Here is an 18,730-nt window from a genome sequence, read left to right as displayed (position 1 = left end):
TCCCACGCATCATCACAGTGCCATCAACCAACACCGCCACCACACTTTATCCGCGTTGCAGCAACAATCGAACAATAAGGATTTGACGACTGTTTGCATTATTTAAAATCCAGTTTATTGTAACTTTTTCCCCCCATTATTAAAATGTTTCCCAGCAGCTCAATACGGCAGTTTTTTCCGAAAAAAAATGTGCATTTCATTTTGTGTCTATAAATGAGCACCCATTGTTTCAGAAAGTTGACAAGCGAAACACACACACACAAACCACATTTTAGCGTCGCCATATGAGTTTCGAGAAGTGAAAAGTCTTTGTGGAAATGCCACGCGATTTTTATTACTTGTGTAAGTCTAGACCATGCTCACTTTCTGTCATCGTTTAACACGAAGGTTTGATAGTGGCTAAACCTTAAGTTAAAATAGCACCGCCTGACAACACTGGCGAGTGTGTACTAAAAATTGGCGAGCCGAGCACCGCGAACACACAACCAGAAACCTTTTCGTCATGTTTAGCAGAGCCCTTTTCTGGCCCTGGCTATGTCCATTGGCCCTTTCGACAACTTATCATCACCACCACCACCGATCAGACAGAGCCTTTTGTTGGTAAAGCACGCCGATTTGAGATGTAGTGTTGGCCCACTCCGTGCTATTCCCCCCTGATAAATACTTGGCTCGAGGAGCCAGTCATTACAATTATAACCGGAATCTTGAATGTAAAATAAGCAGCCTTGCGATTTTCTTTCTCACGCTACTGTTGGCAGAAGGATGTCAAGAGAGGCACCCTCACTGGGAGGGTATTTTAAGACTATTCTTCCACGCTAGCCCCCGCACCTCCGATTCCCGTGGTTGGCTACGTACGGTGCCAAAGAAGTTAAACATACATAGGCACATAGCCAGACATCTTCGAAGAGGTGGGAGTACCCACACTTAACCCCACCGCATTAAATGTTAATCGACCAACTGTTGGGTTCCCAAATTTGTGCTTGTGTGTGGACAGAGGAGTGACCATGGTACGCAGATGCCAGTATTTTGTAATGTATTCACTGTCATTATAAAAATAACAATAGCAGAAAGTCCGTGGACGTTTGACTTCAATACAATCACGGTGCACGCTTACATTAAAAAAAAAAATTTCAGTAGAATAATTCAGTGACTTTTAATAAAAGGGGGAGGGAAGAAATGAAATTGCTTGTGTCAGAAATAAGTCAAAATTTTCGCAACTTGTATCCATAGGCGGCGTTTTTCCTGAACGTTTTTCAATGGTCAGTCTTTTGCATGTCCATGAAAGCATTGTATATGTATGAAAAGCTTGCAAACTAGGCATGGTACATGGTGACGTGAGTAGTGAAACAATAAACTACGAAAGCAAGACTTGAAACGAGATTGTGTGAAGAAAATTCTATACATGTAATGGTAATTAAGCCAGAGGGTATACAATTTACATACACAAAGCAAAATGTTCTACAGACTCAAAAGACAATCCAAAAGGAAAATTGTGAAGACAATGCGCTGCTTTCCATTACCTGTCGGCAGATCTTGTGCATATTTCCATATTTCACGTGTGTACAAATATACAATGCCACCTGTAAAAGTGTGTCATTTAGAACATTGAAGGCTGCAAAGTATTCGAATACAATATACGATAAAATAATTTTGTAAAGATCGGTTGTTTGTCTGCACTGCAGCTTCAACATTTAACAAGGCACCCGAGTGCAAGAAAATTATTGCTCCAAAGTCGTGATTACAGAATTCGCGCATAGCGCAAGTGACAAAAGCACTCAAACTTAGAGCGCACTGATTAAAATCACCGTTTAGTGATCAACACAAGTGGCCAGTGGTTTCCACAATATGACGAGTGGTTAAGTTCACAGTCTTAACAGGCAAATTACCAAAGTCTGTTTTGCCTGGATGTGAGTAAATGTACTTTTCATTATCGTAATCCAGTGGGCAAAAACTGTTTTGAGAGTCCCTGAGTATTGCTTATGTACACACTAAATAACCTGCAGTGCCGTTTTACACATCACTCATCTGTTAAACATGTAGAAACTTTCCTTAAACCGCACGTACACCAACTCCGCATAAAAAAAATAAATCAAATTTCTTCGTACAATGGTGCGATGTTCTTCCCAGAGGTCACTACAATGGAATGTGTTCCCTACTTGTCGGTAAAGACAAAACAAAAATACACATCTAATGTTACGGTCGCAGCAGGGTCACACTGTTTCTGACAATGGCTATCGCGTATTAATCTATATAATGTTCTGTTCATAAAAGTGTTGTGATCAATATGCCGAGTTGTTTTTCACGTGTGGCTTGTACGCCACTGCCAATGTGATCCTCTGCAAATTTTAATTTGTAAATAGATATGTTTGTCATTCACGAAGCATTAAGCTTGTGTCGTACATGGCAGCGACACTGTCTTGAAACATACAGGAGTGACACCACGGTGCCATCACTGATATAGGTTCCGACTTACATTTTCATTCAGGGAGTATCAAACTCGAGTGAAACGTCACAGGATACACAGTATAGGTGGTAGATATCTACAAGATCTGTTGCGTCTTGTAGCGAGAAAACACTGCTGTCAGAAGAAGAAATTTAAAACATGGTTTGTTCTTTGTTCAATTGACATGCTCGCATTACTGTGTTGTTGTGTTCTCATCGAAAGACGCCAAATGCATGCTTTGTTGGTCAACTAAAATAATTGATAAAATAATCATATACGAATACGGACAGCCACAACTTAGGTGTATGCTTCTTGATCAAGTGATAATGGTTAGACTATTTAACCATAAAAGCCACACTCAATCTCAAGGCTCTTTCAAGCAGGGTCCTGCACAGGGATGTTTGGCCAATTCACTTACTGTAATGAGCGATTGGAACGTATGCGATGGAACACTCAAAGCTCCATATAAAATAATAACTTGGGATGAGACTTGACTTTCAACAGCAAGCCGACCAAACGGTTGTCTTTCAGTACACAAACATGTTATTTCAGAATGCAGTACTGTATTTCATAGGTCAATGTTCATGCACGTGGTAATTAATGTAATCGGCGTGCGCATCTTATAAATGTGTTGACAACATTTTACGGCTACCAATTTAATATGCAGCAGAAAACCCCCCATTACTAGCACTAAATGAATGACCACATTTAAACTAGTTACCATCAAGTTGCTTCAACAGACGCTAACGGGCCTTGCAGTCACAATAAAATGTTGGTCCAGTAACGCTTAAACGGATGACTTTGAAAATTGTATGTACACAATAAGTCAGACAATGAATGGCTCATCAGAAACAGTGGATGATATGCGTCCGGGTTAGTCTATTTTTAAAACCAGCACCGCCACTGCTTTGCGAAGCCTCACATGTATGTGAACTTAAATATATATTTGACAGCATCTGAGCATCACACCGTAGTGATATGTCGATGAATGAATGCTGTGTTTGAGAGTTGTTATGGCCCAATGCGGAATAAAATTTACTCATTCACACAATCTCCTTGGTAATACGTACAATCTAATCAATAACTAATGTTGCAGGCACAATGGCGTTTGCATAGGCGTGTCTCATCTCATACTATAATCCTGTTGTAACTCAGCCCGAAAGCGCGCAAAAGATTTTGGAAGGATCCCCTGTTGACCAACTTAACATTGAACGCGCGTACACAAATTATAATATTATATTGTAACAAAATATACACGGGAAGATATAGGAATTGACATACAGAAATCGATTGTCTTGGCTCCTTTGGTTCGCAATTACACAATTTGGCACATTGCATAGGATGCCTTGCATAGTGCTCCCACAAAATAAAACCTTCACACTTTTTAACGATCTAATAATAAAAACATTAAACAATCCCAAGAGAATAACACAGGGTCAAAACAACAGTCGCTTTTTTTGCAATCACTGTGTAAAGGCCTGCCACGTTCGTTTCTCCATATCCTGAGTGCACTATATATACACACACACACAAGTCTTCCATTGTGTGTACGTGCCACTTTTAATAAAACCTTATGCAAATCATTTTTTTTTCAAGCTACGTGTTTGGTATCGATGGAAGGGCCGTCGCCTGTGGCTATGAGAGCAAAACATATATATTCACCTGTGTGGAAAACAAACATCATATTCACCTGTGTGGAAAACAAACATCAAAATCCCAGAAGCCTACAGTGCTTATGTGTATCACAAATAAAATGTTTCTCTGGTGGCCACAAGGACAAACCTTCAGCTTAGCAAAAAGGTGTCCCCCAGCCGAATGGCTGTCCCAGGAAGTCATAGGAGAGCATCAAGGATCAGGTTTGGGAGATGCTGGATGGCCAGTGGGTCTGCGTGAGAGGCTGTGGGCAGTGCAGCAGAGTGAATGAGTGAAATGATTGAATGAGATTAAAATGAAAGTGAATGAGAAAAATAAGCGACTGAATGAGGGAAAAGAGACGCATTTAACGGTGTAGTGTATTCATGCAGTGGTGTGGGAGTGTAGTGGAGTCGTTAACAGTCTTGATCTTTCATAGGTGTAATGAGAGTTTTATCAGAATCTAAATATTTTGTCTGTTGGTCTGGCGAGTTTGTGAGGCTTGATGGCTGGTGGCAGGCGAGTGGTGGGTCATGTTTGCTGAGTTCCTGGCGCGTTCGTGTCTGGGGAGTGCATGCCAAGTGGTGACATGACAGGTGAAGCTGGTGTCAGGTGGATGGCCTGGTGAGTTTTGGTGTTTTTGTTGAAGTGGTGAGGTGTCTGGTGAGTGATGTCTGGTGAGGGTTAGATGTCAGGTGAGTATCTGATGGGTGACTGGTAGTGGTGTCACGCGAGTGGTATCTGATGACAGTGCAAGGTGGTGAGTACTGTCAGGTGTCTGGTGAGTTGCTTAGAGTGGCCAACTGAGGAGGGGCAGAGGCAATGCAGAGACATTTTTTTAAACGAATTTCTTTAAGAACTTCTTGTTGTATTTAGTTCATTGCCCTTCCCCCCGCACCTCCGATTAGCGAGGTTGGCTACGTACGGTGCAAATGAAGTTCAACATGCGTACAGACAAACAAGGGGAGAATAGTTGTGAGAAAAGGACAGAGGCAATGGGAAAGATAACCCCACCTGCAGGAGGACGAGCTGCCCCTTAGTAAAACAATATACTTTTGCCATAATAAAGCCAGAGCTTTACATGATCAAGTAACATGGTAGGAAACGATTTTTGTTTCTTAAACAAAGAGAAAGGAAGGGGTCCGTAAGAAGTTGAGAAACACACCTGCATTGCAATTGCAAAAGACGAGCATATTTGGCACCTTTACATGAAAACGTTACAGATATATTTTTCTGCAGCCTCAGCGATGCCGGGGCCTTACCTGGTAAAATAACTTTTGTTTATAATTGTGCAGCGCAAATTAACATCAACCTGTACTCTGGCGCACTCTAGTGGCAGAGTCTGCGCACAAGATATATTTTGTTTGTACAATTTAAATTGTTGTTAAACACAATGTTTCCCCCGCCACCCCCCCCCCCAAAAAAAAATGTACAATATAGCAGTAAATAAATCAACATGTATATTTATCCCTACACACATACATCAAAGTTGCAAGTCAAAATTGCTTGTTTTGCAAAGTCACTCAAGTTTTGCGGAACTTCAAGTCTGTTGTACAAATGTAAATATATCCTTAAAAATATATTGCCTGATTTTGGTAATCATTTGCATTTCAACGTTCCGGCCAAAAAATAGTTGCAGTTGCCATCCAAGAGCCAGTGGAACCCTCAGTGGCCCGCTGTTTTATTAATTCTCTGAACCTCAGCAGTTGACTCGGAGCCCTGGAGATATTTTTTCACATGGCTTGTATTATACAGGTTGCTTAAAAAGAGTTAATTGATAAAGTTATACACTCTAGATGGCTGCCTCGTGAACCGCAAGTTAAAAAAATACATGAATTACTTTTGTCCTATATAAAATAGTAAAGGTATTTTTCAAAAATTGAAGTCTCAAGCACCATCATTCAACGCCGCTCATTGAGGATCCGGTCTTGTTCATGCATTGCAATTCATTCAACTGGTGAGCTCTCGAGACGTTCAGTAGTTCGTGTTTAAGATGTTATGTCTTTTTGCACGCTCTCAAAGCCAAATGCATCTTCTTTGCAGGAGAAGCATGGGGCATATCGTCATTCCTCCGTTTCCTTTCTGCATCACCCAGCTTGGAGGGCCTCAAAAGAGCAGCAGCAAAATGAGAAGACTTTGAAGGAATCCTTGCGGCCTCCTTTCCCTGCAAGGCACGCCTCGACTCCAGACTGTGGCTCACTGTCCTTGAGTCAACATGCCCGCCATCCACACGAAGGCTTGCTGGGTCACCACCAGTTGAGCATTCTTTTGTTTTTGTATGTGCATCTTTCGAAGGAGGTTCAGAGTTCTTCAGTGGGCTTCCACTATTGGTTCTGGAAGATTTTGATTTATTTTGCAGCCTCAGATCCTTCACACCTTTGCTCAGCATCGGTCTGGGGCTGTCGACACTCTGCATCCTCGATTTTCTTACGCCGACGCGCTGGTTTCCGGCTGGAGGAAGATTCTTGTGGACTTCATCCTCCAAGAGTGCTTTGAGTTCACGAGGAAGGCGTGCGACTTCACCGCAATGGGCGCCGCTCCACGCAGCCTTTCCGCGCATGTTCATGTACTTCTTTGAAATGCGTTCGCCCTGCAGCCATTTCTGCTGGCATACCCGAGTACCGTTTTCGTCGGAAGATTTACTTCCTTGGGAAACTTTTGCTGCTGTTAATTTATTTTCAGTAGCATTTCTGGACGGCTTAGGTTTGGAATTTTGTAGACTGTGTGCTTTTTCTTTTCTTACGGGGGCATTGGTAATGCGCTCTTTCGCACTCGTGGGAGTGACTGTCCGTTTGGGATTTTTATTCTTGTGAACACATTCAGCACAGTCCTCTCCTTTTTCTTGACTCTCAGGAATGAGCTTTGTTTTATTGACAACTTTCTTGGGATTTTGTTTTGTTGGGATTTTCTGAGCTTTACTCGCAGTCAGCGCAAATTTCTTCAGGTGTTTTTCCATCCGATCACATTTTGCAGTGAGTGCGAAGGATTGTCCGTCCGACATTTGCGTCGTTTTTTCCCGTGATGCTTGCAAGACGCTGAAAGGATCTCGGGCGTTTGCCTTCGACAGGATGCGTAGAGGTCTTGTTTCTGTAGACTCCAGGAACCACTCTTGAAGTTTCGGTAGACTGCAACTGCTGCTGAAAAGTTGTTGGATGAGAGGAATTCTGCTTGTGACCTTCTTTGTCCTCTTCTTCCCCATCAGCCAGACATCTTTTTTTCGTTCCGATGTAGATTTTCCTTTCGCCAGTAGATTGCAATTTTTCACGGGGATCCAGCCCTGATTTATATTTTCATATTGTTCATTGATGGAATCCACCAGGCCTTGTTGAACAAAATATTCTCCTGCAAAGTGGAGTGTGGGACCAATGCTTGTCGCACCATAACACTCTGACCTCGTATCCGGAGTAAATGTATGGAATATACTTGGTTTTGCTGAAGGCTGTGTGGCATAATTATACATTTCAATTTCCTGAGTGAATACATTTTTCAAGACAGTGCAATTATCAGACAGTGAATGTGTTTCATTACTGTTTTTCTCTGAAACCCTGTGATGCAAAAATTGCTCTTGTAACCTGTTTTCTGGCAATTCCAGTGCCCGAATCTGAGATCTGGTTTGCATTTTCCCATCGCCTCCATTAACATTTTGCTGAACATCTTCACCCAATATGCTCAATTCAGGCTTGGCAAGGTTATTACTCAATTCACTGACATGCAATTCATGCATTTGCTCCTCTGATGTACTTTGTGTCTGGCTCGAATAAACACTGGTAGAGCTTCGATGACTTTTACATATGGGTGGTTTAGTTGAAATATCTAGCAAGGAACTATCGTAAAACAGCCTGGGTCCGAGTTTCGATATCAACGAATTGTTATTTCCAGGTGTCTGCTCACCAGTATTTTCTACATTTTTGGAAAATGTAACTTTTGATGCCAAAATATTGTGTCTTTTTTTCCATAACAACTTCATATATTCAGATCTGGACCATTTAGCACAGTCAGAGGATGGTGTGGATGCGCCTGTGTTATTCGGTGGGGACTCCATGGTGCAGGAAGACTTCAGCTCGAAAAAACTTGAGTTGCCGTCTTGCGAATCGGGTTCAAGAGAATTGTGCACGTCAGCCCGAGCCTCCGATTCACTGTGACAAGGCTGTAAACATTCACGTGAACAGTCGGGATTGAGGCAGACACTACACGAAGGTATATCCCCGTTTGGCATCACATTTCTCTTAAACTGAACATCGTCGACAACGACGACGATCCCACGCAATTTCTTGTCGCACGTTGAGCTGATTTTTGCTTTGGGGTGGTTTTGGTCCCCATTTGAGTCACGTGAACACAGTATTTGCATGTCTTCGTCTTTCAAACTACATTCCTCTCTATTACGGCGTTCTCGAGCTTCATCGGGGCACTGAACTTTCAGTGAAGACTTCACCTTGAGTGAAGTCTCATTGGTCGGAGTGAGAGAATCTGTGCGTGCATCATGCGATTGCCGTTCCTGCGCAGTAGACGAACTCTCGATGGCCATTCTCCCTGCGCGGGCCAATGCACCTGGTTTCCTTTCCAAATCCAGCTCGCAATCTTCCACCTTCTCTTTGCCCGCCAGATCTGTCCGCGAGGGCGATTTCTTCCGCAGCGCTGTGCCACACTCGTCAACAGCGGCAGACTGCGTGTAGCGTCGGCGACTGCTCCTCAAGGTTCGCTGGTCACTCGTCACCGGTGACCTTGTAGTCGCAGAAACGTTATTGCTCGCTTTTGCAAAGGAGCTCTTCCAAGCAGTGCTTGAATCCCCGTCTCTCAAAGGCACTGCCGGTGAGCTTAGGGAGGTGGTTGCATTTTCTGTAAACTCGACTTCACCCGTGCCACCTTTAATAATTTGCACGTCACCCGTCTGTGTGCAGAAATTTCCTGCAACGTTTTTCCTTCCTTGTACGCATTGATCGTGGCACAGTTTGCCTTTAAATTCAGAACTAACACTCTCTCTTGAGCTACACAAGGTGCTGCAGGTAGAAAGCCCAACTGCATCATCGGTCAATGTATTTTGTTGACAAGGCGACTGGTAATTTCCTGAACCGGTCGCCTCTGCAGGCTCAGTGCTGGTGTTTACAGCAGCAATGTTTTCACTGCTCTGGTGTTTTGCAGAGCCTTCCGAACGTTTTGTAAAGCTTGCAAATTTTTCGTCCGCCTGAGTGTTTTCATCCATTAATTTTTCATGGCCATTTACATTATGCCGCGAGTTCAATGGTATACGTTCATTTGTCTTAGTATCTGCTCTCTCCTTCAAAATTAGTCTGCTGCTTTTCCTGGGACCTGGCACTCGTTTTGATGAATCATTTTCTGCCTTCAAAGACGTTTGCGTTTCCGAAATGCAAGATACTCTACTGTCCTTGCATAAAGGTGCTTTCCCATTTTCAAAATTACAGTTTTCCTGTTTACATGGAGGAATATCTACCATGCCATTTATTGGTGCTTGCATGTACTCCTTTGAATATATGCCATTTTCCTGAGGCTGGTGTGGTTCAACATCGTTTTCGCTTGTGTCTGCAGTGCTTTTTAACCAAATAGTCTGCATCTCATAGTATTCTTGACTGCTTACATTTCCTCGTGTGCTCTTCCTTGCGTTACCCCTCCGCATGTTTTTGAAATTGATTTCTGAATAACTGAGCTCGTCAGGAATATTATCAACGTAGATGACATCAGAATCTTCACTTGGTGCAGGGTAAAATTCACAGCTGTTTATTTTTATTGAAGGCCACCGAATTGCGGGTTTCCAATCTGTGCTCTCAGCAGGTAATGAATCAAACTTGCTCTCTTTGTCCGAGCAATCAATATCAGTTCCATCATCTCCCTCCCAAGTCGCATCAGTTGAAGGTTCCTTAGTCACATGAAACGGAGTCAAAGAAAACGTACTATTTAAATCGGAAAGTTTATTTTCGATTTGCATTGCTGGCCGGCGATGACTCACTGCGTTAGTAGGAGAAAAGACTGTTTGTGGAAGTGTTCCAAGATTTTGCCGTCTTCTTCGCAACCGGGTCTGCACCACGTGAATTTCATGTTTTCTCAGCAGGTCCACTAAACTATAGTCTCTCTTCTTGTCTTTAGTACACTGCATGAGCGATGTGATATCATCCAACAACCTCTTCCCATTATTCTCATTGCTGTTTTCTGACAACTTGGAGACAAGATTGCTGCCATCAATTTGCACTGTAGTCTCGATGGTTTGCAGTCGAAGGTTTATCCTGTCCATGAGCTCATCAACTAAGACTGTGCTCTCCAGACTATCTTTTTCAGAATATCTTTCAGACGATCCTCTATCAGACTCTCCATTATGGACAGCCTTCAAACCTCTTGTGTGTACTGCTGTGAAATTGCGTGAACACCCCAAGGTCTCGCTCCCAGATGAATGAGGGCTGTCTCCCTGATCGTCTTGGGGCACAAGTCGTGGTGGCCGTGACTTCCTCAATGCGATTTTTGATTTCTGCTTAAAATCACAGTCTTCCAGTTCGTCCAGTGAGTCTACAGGCGAAAGTGTGGGTGGAGATGGACTCTTCCCTCTTCCCAACTGTCTTGCTCTCGGCGCTGTACAGCATGACCTGCGACAGTTGACCTGCACAGGACCATGCGGTAAAAGTTCTGACTGGTGTTTCAGAGATTCTGCATTTGACTTTGCGAGACACCTGAAAGAACGTCTCCGAGGCTCGGTTCTTGTACAAGTGCAATATCTTTTGTCAGAGTCCTTCGAATTATAGTTCGATGTGTTTGACAAAACTGAAGCATTTAAAGAAGCCCTGGACGCCTTTGCCAACTGTTGACCAGTGGCACATCCACTACTAGATTCAGTGCAGCTTTCATTAGATGGAAATTTGGTTTGATGCCAACATAAAACTTTACAATCTGAAAATGCTGACATACAAGGTTTTTTACCCATTGTGCTGTTCGACGACTTGTGTTTTGATCTGTAATCTTCAGCAAGGCATTTCAGTACCACTACTAGCAAGTGCTGGTGCAGTGGACACAGTTTCAATAGGATCAAGTAAAGGGTACTGTTTTGGAAAACACCATTGTAGGATGATGCATCTTCCTGTATCATCAGTACCTTGCCAGCAACTCTGCAAAAAAAGAAAGAAAATCGTTGCACTTAAAAAAATGTGCTTGATCACAATGCAACTTGGACACTGCCATGCCTGTACTTTTATCATTTGATAACTATAAACTATCTGACAAAAAACAAACACATGGTGCTAAAAATAAACCTCAATGCTTAAAAGCAAACTTTCCATTGCAAAAATGTAAACACATGAGCAATGAAAAAATATAACGAAGCATTATCAGAAACTACAGTTGCTATAATGGAACCTGTCCTCAAATAACAACAGTCAGTTGATTATTTTCAAACAACACTGAAGAATAAAACAAAAATACACTAAAACAAATCACGTATATTCGGACAATGATCCACTTATCAACATGCACTATTATTTTAATATAATTATTTTCATAATGGGGTTGACCCAATAAGCAGTTCCCTGCATCTGCAACGCAAAACTCGTGTGAGTGGCTCTGTTACTATGACAGCAAGGGTTTATTCTAAGCAAACCTGCATTAGCATCATGATGACGGGATGACAATGCAATAGTAAGTGATGCTATGCAGCCATGTTTAACAGACTCTTGTAAGGAAGCCGTTGTGTACAATTAAATAGCGGCATGTGTTGCATTTCAGATGCGCTGCTGCTAAGTGGAGCATGCATATGGAGCCATCTACAATGCAGCTAAAGATGTAGAGAGGCTGCAAACCATAATTTGTCCCATATGGAAATGAGACGAATATTTTACACAATGGAATGCGAATGCGGCAACTTGGTTGAACACAACATTACGATATCTATAGATGCTTATGGGATACATGTTCAGGCATACAGAGCAAGTAAAATTATATTCGGCAACCGCAAAATAATATTTCTAAAATGAGAAGCAGACGTTAAATGCTCTTCAGTACACGAAATTTATTTCATGTACAAGGCAAACACAATTTAGGACATAAACTTGACACAATGGTACAATGTGACAAATTAATTACAGCAACTCAACTTTAAGATTCCAGTTCATTGAATCCCCATGACATTACACAGCTGATGACAAATACAGGAACACATCTAATGGGATTTACTTCAAAACTCTAATGTAATTCTACAATCAATAGCGCAGAAATGTATTTTGATTACAAAATATTTTAAAATTTCCCCATAATAAATACAATTTCATAATATAGTGCAATTAATTAGGTCCAGATGAATAAATTAAACTAAGGATCTAAAAAGTAAGGAATTTATATACTTTAACAATTTATTCAAAACTTAAAATCGAGGCTTTATTGATACAGCTTAAAAAAACAGAATACTGTAGCCCCTACTTTTAAGTACAAATAGTACCTTAAACCTCTTTAAGACTATTGGAAAATCAGAGTAATAACTTTACATCATTACACTTATAAAGGATCAAGCAAGTCAATGTACACGTCTGTTGGGGTAACCTTGAGCACAGGTACTATTGTTAGTTTTAGCAGTTTAATGCCACAGTTTCGGGATATTATTGAGATCATACTTTAATAAAGGTGCAAATTTAATTTTAAAACCTTGCAGACTCCATCCAGTTCTGTGATTGTAATAAATGTAACAATATATATATTTTTTAAATATCTTTTCTCCTGAACCATAAACAAGTTAAAAACAAATGAAACATATGTACTGAATGGCGAAAGTACCCAAGAAGAACATTGCCATACGAAACAATTCTAGGTTTTAAAATTCTCATTTGTAAAAAGACCCGGGCGTAAACAATTAAAAAGTTTGCACATCCTGGATGGGGTCTCGACTGTGGAGGGCAATTTTTTCACCCTTGAAGTGCCAACAAAAAAAAAACTCGGATACTTAAAGAGGTTTTTTTTTTTCTTTTCTTTTTAAACACACTATGCATTATACTGCAACTAAACTTAAAACGCAAAAGCAAAACCAGCCACACAAGTTTTTTTTTGATAATTTACTACAAAGATTATTTTTTTCACTCGTTTAAAACGCGTACAAAAGTTCAGTAGTTTTACACAAAGGAGGTTTTTTTTTTTTGAAAACTGGAGGTTTGAGAGAGATCGTTTGAGGCACCTTGTTGCTTTACAAGCGGACGGACACGAGACAGTAGTAGTAGCAGAGAGGAAAAGAGCCCCCGATGGCCGCTTTAACTGTGATTGCCGAGATGGTGTGCAAAACTTCAGCCGGACCATTTTGAATTCAGTTTCAATTGCCGCTTCCAATCTGCACATTTAGTAGTGATGGCAAATAAAGAAACTAAAGTGCCTAAAAACTGTTTAAAGTATTTGCCCGTATATGTGTGCAATAAGCCTAAATCAAGTGCTAATAATTATAAATTGGTGCATTTAATCATTATACAGTACATTTTCATCATGTGCAGCTTAAGCAATCAGAATGCAATTATACGAAATTAAATATTTTCACTATTTTCTTTTTAAATTACCAATTAAGTCTTATTAAAACATTCCCTCCCCCACCCCAACTGTATTTGCATACATTCTTTAAATTATGTACCAAAACCTGGGATGTGTTATTTTTTATTTTTGCACGGTTGTCATAATACAAAAGAACTGCATTAGGAATGTTCACAATAACCAATGCAATTTTTAATGTATTTCCCAACAATGCAACCCAACACACAATGGACGGCCAGTCACCTCCAATCATATTGATTTTTTTTTGGTTGTAGCTGCCTCCATAGAATGAAGGGCAAATACAGTAAGACTTGTTCAGTGAATTAATATCCCCTCAAGTTAGCTTAGTCAGTAGTCAACTCTTAACACTTTACCTTAGATAAAGCACATTCATTCCAGATCAAACCACATCCCATTCCATTAACGACCAATCTACACACTAAGCATAAGTGCTTGCATTAGGTAAATCATGAAACCTAAGACTTTTTCATCTTCTTAGTTGACAGAATAAAAAGATATTTGCTCCACAATACCTCAACAGATTTAGTGCTACAATAAACAATAAATAGAAAAATTACAAGTGCTACGGTACAGTATATCAGAAGAGCAAAAATTATAAAAATGCACAAATACCTCCCCTGCCCCAAAATTGCAAAGTATAGAAATTGGCTTACATTTAACCAAGAAAATACAATTATAGCTGTGGAATAGAGGGATATCATTACAAAGTTACTGTATCTGAAAAAATCAATGTGGCCGTTCTGTGCAACACCGGTATCTACATTCACAATGATAAGAAATGTCAGCTTCCAACCACAAGCACGTCTCAGCAAAAAAAATAACAATGCAACTGATTTTGAGATACACGCCAATAAATACTGTACCATTACTTGCCATGCTGACAAAAGGAAAAAAATATGGGAAAATGTATCAAACATTACAAAACACGTTTTACTGGAAAGCAAGTGTAAATTAACACGAAATGAATTAGTACGTGTTTAAAAAAGAGAAACAATGAAATGAAATGTATACAAACATGAAGGGGAAAATAGGAACCTATCCAATATATTGCAAAAATAATTTACTTTTCCAAAACATGGCTACATAACCTGCTGGAATATACAATACATAAACAAATACCCCACCCTCCACACACAACCTGCGCTTGTGAATAGGCCTGATTGAGTTCCATAAAATGAAATATTTAGCAATTTTTTTTGTACATGCCTTATCTTTCTAGGCACACGAGTCCAATGTGTTTGCAAAGATGAGCTCACGTGCGCAATGCAAGAAATGCGGCACGGCATCAAAAAGGAAATGATTTATGCGAGTTGGCTTGTAAGCAGGATGAGCAATTAAGCATGCGATTTAATTCCTAACGGCTCTATACTAATATACCATCATGCGAGTGACAATCAGTAATTATTGCAAGTTAACACAGAAAGACAAGCCTGCTACATGGACTCAGCTGCTCGAATCGAGGATGCTGCCTATACTAAAAAAAGACAGTGTTGGAGCAGGAGATAAAAACGGCGGATGGGTTTCCAGCACCTGGGGTGTTCCACTCTACATTTTTAGGAACAGAACATAAATAAAAAAAAATCACTATACAAATAGACATGAGTTGTAATCCAGTGTACTGAGGAGTGCCAGAGTAAGGCCTGAGGAAAAGAAGTCTGCGAGATTAAATGTATCTTAGTCCCCTGTGCCCACCCCCCATGCACTACATGTAAAAGATCACCAATATTAAGAACTGCCTCGAATCAATCGTCAAGCCTCTTTCCAGAATGGTACCAGCAAGCTTTGCTGCTTGCTGAGAAACAATGCTTTGCAAATACTGAATTTTTGTAAGATTTTTACAATTGTCCCTGAAAGCAAAGCGACAAATATTACTTCAATCCGGAGACAAAAGACTGCTTTACATAATGCACTATTACGACAAAGTTATGAGCTTTTACAAATTTATATTATATGTACGTCCGTGCCTTAACATTCTTCAATAAGGCATAGAGCAATTAACCCCTATGGCTATAGCAGGAGTGGTCATGCCAATAATAAATCAGAAAAATACACGTGGTGCACTTTCGGCAGAGTGATCCTTTACACGCGGTGCATGGAGAGTGCAGAGGAAAAAAATCTATAAGCACTGGCCAGTCTCACAGACTTGTAGGACAAGGAGAGTAGTACTGCATATCCCTGAAGACTATTAAGGAGTTAACGGTAAAGGCTGATGCTACAGTGACCCGTTAAAAGGTGCGGACCAGTCTACTGCTGTAAAAACAGTTTTTTAATTCTCAGCAGGGAGGTTAATTACGACAGTTTTTTTTACTCTACATTCACTGTAAACTATTTAAAGGTGTCCACAATCTGCATTAGCTACAACAGTACCTCCATCTTGGTCAAGCTTAACGTATTCAAGTGGTAAATGTTTGGACCCACAACGTTACCATCCTTACCATTTATTTCAGACGTATTTCAAATAAATAAAAAACTGAAATGTCATAAATCTTCATCTTGGGCAAATTCAAGCCTTTGTTGTATAAAATGCTGCACACAGCACTCTAATCCCTGATGGACAACCATCTGCATAAACATAAGATATTCTTCTGTTATTTTTAAAGAGCAGGCCATATCTAAATATTGTTAGTTATTATAAATGTAATTATCCTGAATTACAATACAACTCATGCTCCTAAAAAATCACTATTAACATTTGGATACTTCATAACACCTTTGCCATTATGTTATATTAAGAAACTATTTTATATCTTCTTGCATTACCTTCGTGTACCATGTAGCCCTCCCAAAAACATCTGCCAATCACATATTTTAACCATGACTGATCAGGAACTACCATGGCAAGCAAACATCAAAACCTATTGAAACCATACTCTAAATGTAGTTTCCTTTCCGCACACAATTACCATGCAAACTCACAATTCCGAACCATGTCGAGAGATAGGCTAGGGACCTTGATTGGTCAATAAAATGCCTCCTCTTAGGGACAGGATATGTTTTCTCAAGTAGTCCATTTTGCAAGCATGCTTAGTGGCAGTGATCCAACCGAAAAATGATGGCTTACCATCGTAAATATTACAGTCTCGTTGATTTTCACAACTGTGATAGCCTACAATGCTCGTAAAATACTGCTAGAAATTTTCTTAAATTTATTCGCACTTCTGAATCTTTTAAATTAACAAAAATGTTAAAGGGATCAGTTATGAATGGATTAATTTTTTACGACGTTATACATTAGTGTTTTCAACACAAAACACGACATTCTAATTAATTTTAGCAGCAGACCTCTCTCCCGACATGGCTGCAGCCTTGCTGTGTTCATAACCCTTGACTTTCTCTTGCCAGCAATCATACAACAGGCAGATTTTGCCTATTGACTTACTATACAGGTGGTACCTTTTAGAAAGGTATTAAGTGCATCATTGCACATTTCTCTTTACTTTTTTAATTTAAGAGCAATGCAGTTATTCTCCACCATTAAGTGCTGTATCGTTCTCATCAGCGGTCGAGTTTGGGGCAATGTCATTGTGGGTTGAGTAGCCGGAGTTAAAGGCAGCACAGTCCGACACAGAAGCCGTAAAACCGAACGCCAGTCTGCTCCCTGTCTCGCTCTCTCCGTCAACTCGACGGCGCTTTGGCGGCACCTTAAGTGTGCCCGCACGCTCCTTCACCTTGTACTCCAGCGTGCTGTGAGGAATGCCGTACAGGGCCTGTGCCTTGGACACGCTCATCCGCCCACTCATTACCATGCTGATTGCCTCCTCTAGGATTCCGCTGTCATACTGCCGGTAGCGACCACGTTTTCGCCGCGGCTGCTTGTTTGGGTCTCCGTTATCAGTTCCCTGAACTTGTCTTAGACCGGTCAGGAGCGGTCCCACCTCTGGCGACCTTGGCCGTGTTACATCCTGATCTGCCAGATATTTCCCATTGAGCAGAGCCAAGTCATTGTTATTGTTGTTGCTTGCGCTGCCTTGGAGGATCTTGAGGGCATGCAGTTCTGCTGGCAGGTAACTGACACTCTGCTGCTTAGGCAGGATAGCTTTCAGTTTGCGTCCAATGCTGGAGCCGTCCTTCACAGTCGACAAAGCAGACGATGCACAAGGAGAGGCCCTGTCGATGCTCGAGGTTGCATTGACATCTGCCGGTAGCGGATTGGACAAGGCGCTTGAAGAGTTGACGCGAAACTGGGGGATCTTAAGACGCACAGACCCGGAAACTGAACCAGACCCAGAAATGTCACGATCTTGCAGTCTAACTGCCTGAGCTGCCATACGTTTAAGTGCCAACTGTTGCAGAAAGCTGGATGAGCTCATTGAATGCCGCCCATCTTGCCTCACTGCAGTGCTTTCCGTTTGTTTCACTAGGCTGCCCAATCCTTCACTCAGCAGAGCTCCCAGCCATGGCGCGAGGTTTCGGCCTTCTGAGGTGTTGACGCGAAGTTCGTCTGTGTTGCTTGTGCCAAGGCACGTGAGCTCTGCTAGCCCCTCCTCAATGGCACGTTTGGCCATGCCCTGAAGCGTGGCCGCCCCCCGCGTGTCTGCATCGGCTTCCGCCCCAGCCCCGCCTGTGGGCCGTAACGCTCCCAGGCCGAGGCTGTCCGAGGACCCCCTCCTCCTCCTCTCCTCCCCATACAAGTCCCCCGCGGCCAGGCGGCTGGTCCTAGAGGCACAGGACGGAATGATACCCGCGCTCAGCTCAGCTCAAGATGGATAGGGAGGGTCATAGGGGGCTGGACTGACCTAGCCGTGACCAGGGTTTGGTGGGGACTGGAGGAGGGGGTCCACTGTTTTCTTTTCAACTATCAACTTCAGCAATAAAACACTTCTCCATTTGAACATCATAAAAGTCATTTTTTTTCCAATTGAAGTTTTGAATGCAAAACTTCACCATCCTTTTTTCTTAGGTTTCCAACTTTCTAGCGATTTCACTGTGCAGCCATTTAAAGCTGAAAGTTTGCAGTTTCAAGAAGTTGCTTCCATTTTGATCATAATAAAAAATAAATGCAGCTGAAGCTTAATTGTGTCTTCTGGGATCCCTGAAACTGACCACAAAAATATCGCTCAAGAGAAAAGCGCTCCACCAAAACCCCGGCCACCACCAGAGCAATAACAATGAAGTTTGAACATGCACATTTTTAACAGC

General features: G+C 41.5%; 1 protein-coding gene across 2 annotated transcripts in view; it reads right to left on the bottom strand.

Moving 5' to 3' along the window:
* Positions 1-92: 92 nt before the first annotated feature.
* LOC116940649 (ligand-dependent nuclear receptor corepressor-like protein) overlaps positions 93-18,730 on the bottom strand; it is a 35,624-nt gene continuing 16,986 nt past the window's right edge. Inside the window, exon 8 of one of the 2 annotated variants that reach the window (XM_032950755.2) lies at positions 93-11,181. In XM_032950755.2, the coding sequence (XP_032806646.1) occupies positions 6,072-11,181 (5,110 nt within the window). In that variant the 3' untranslated portion in view covers positions 93-6,071. Of the gene's footprint in view, positions 11,182-12,057; positions 18,248-18,730 lie in introns of those variants that run through there. The other variant, XM_032950757.2, reaches the window with a different exon arrangement.

Source organism: Petromyzon marinus, chromosome 9 (assembly GCF_048934315.1).
Source record: "Petromyzon marinus isolate PM22_M1 ecotype Great Lakes invasive population chromosome 9, UKy_Petmar_22M1.pri1.0, whole genome shotgun sequence".
NCBI classification, from domain to species: Eukaryota; Metazoa; Chordata; class Hyperoartia; order Petromyzontiformes; family Petromyzontidae; genus Petromyzon; species Petromyzon marinus.
This window is presented reverse-complemented; position numbering and strand designations above follow the sequence as displayed.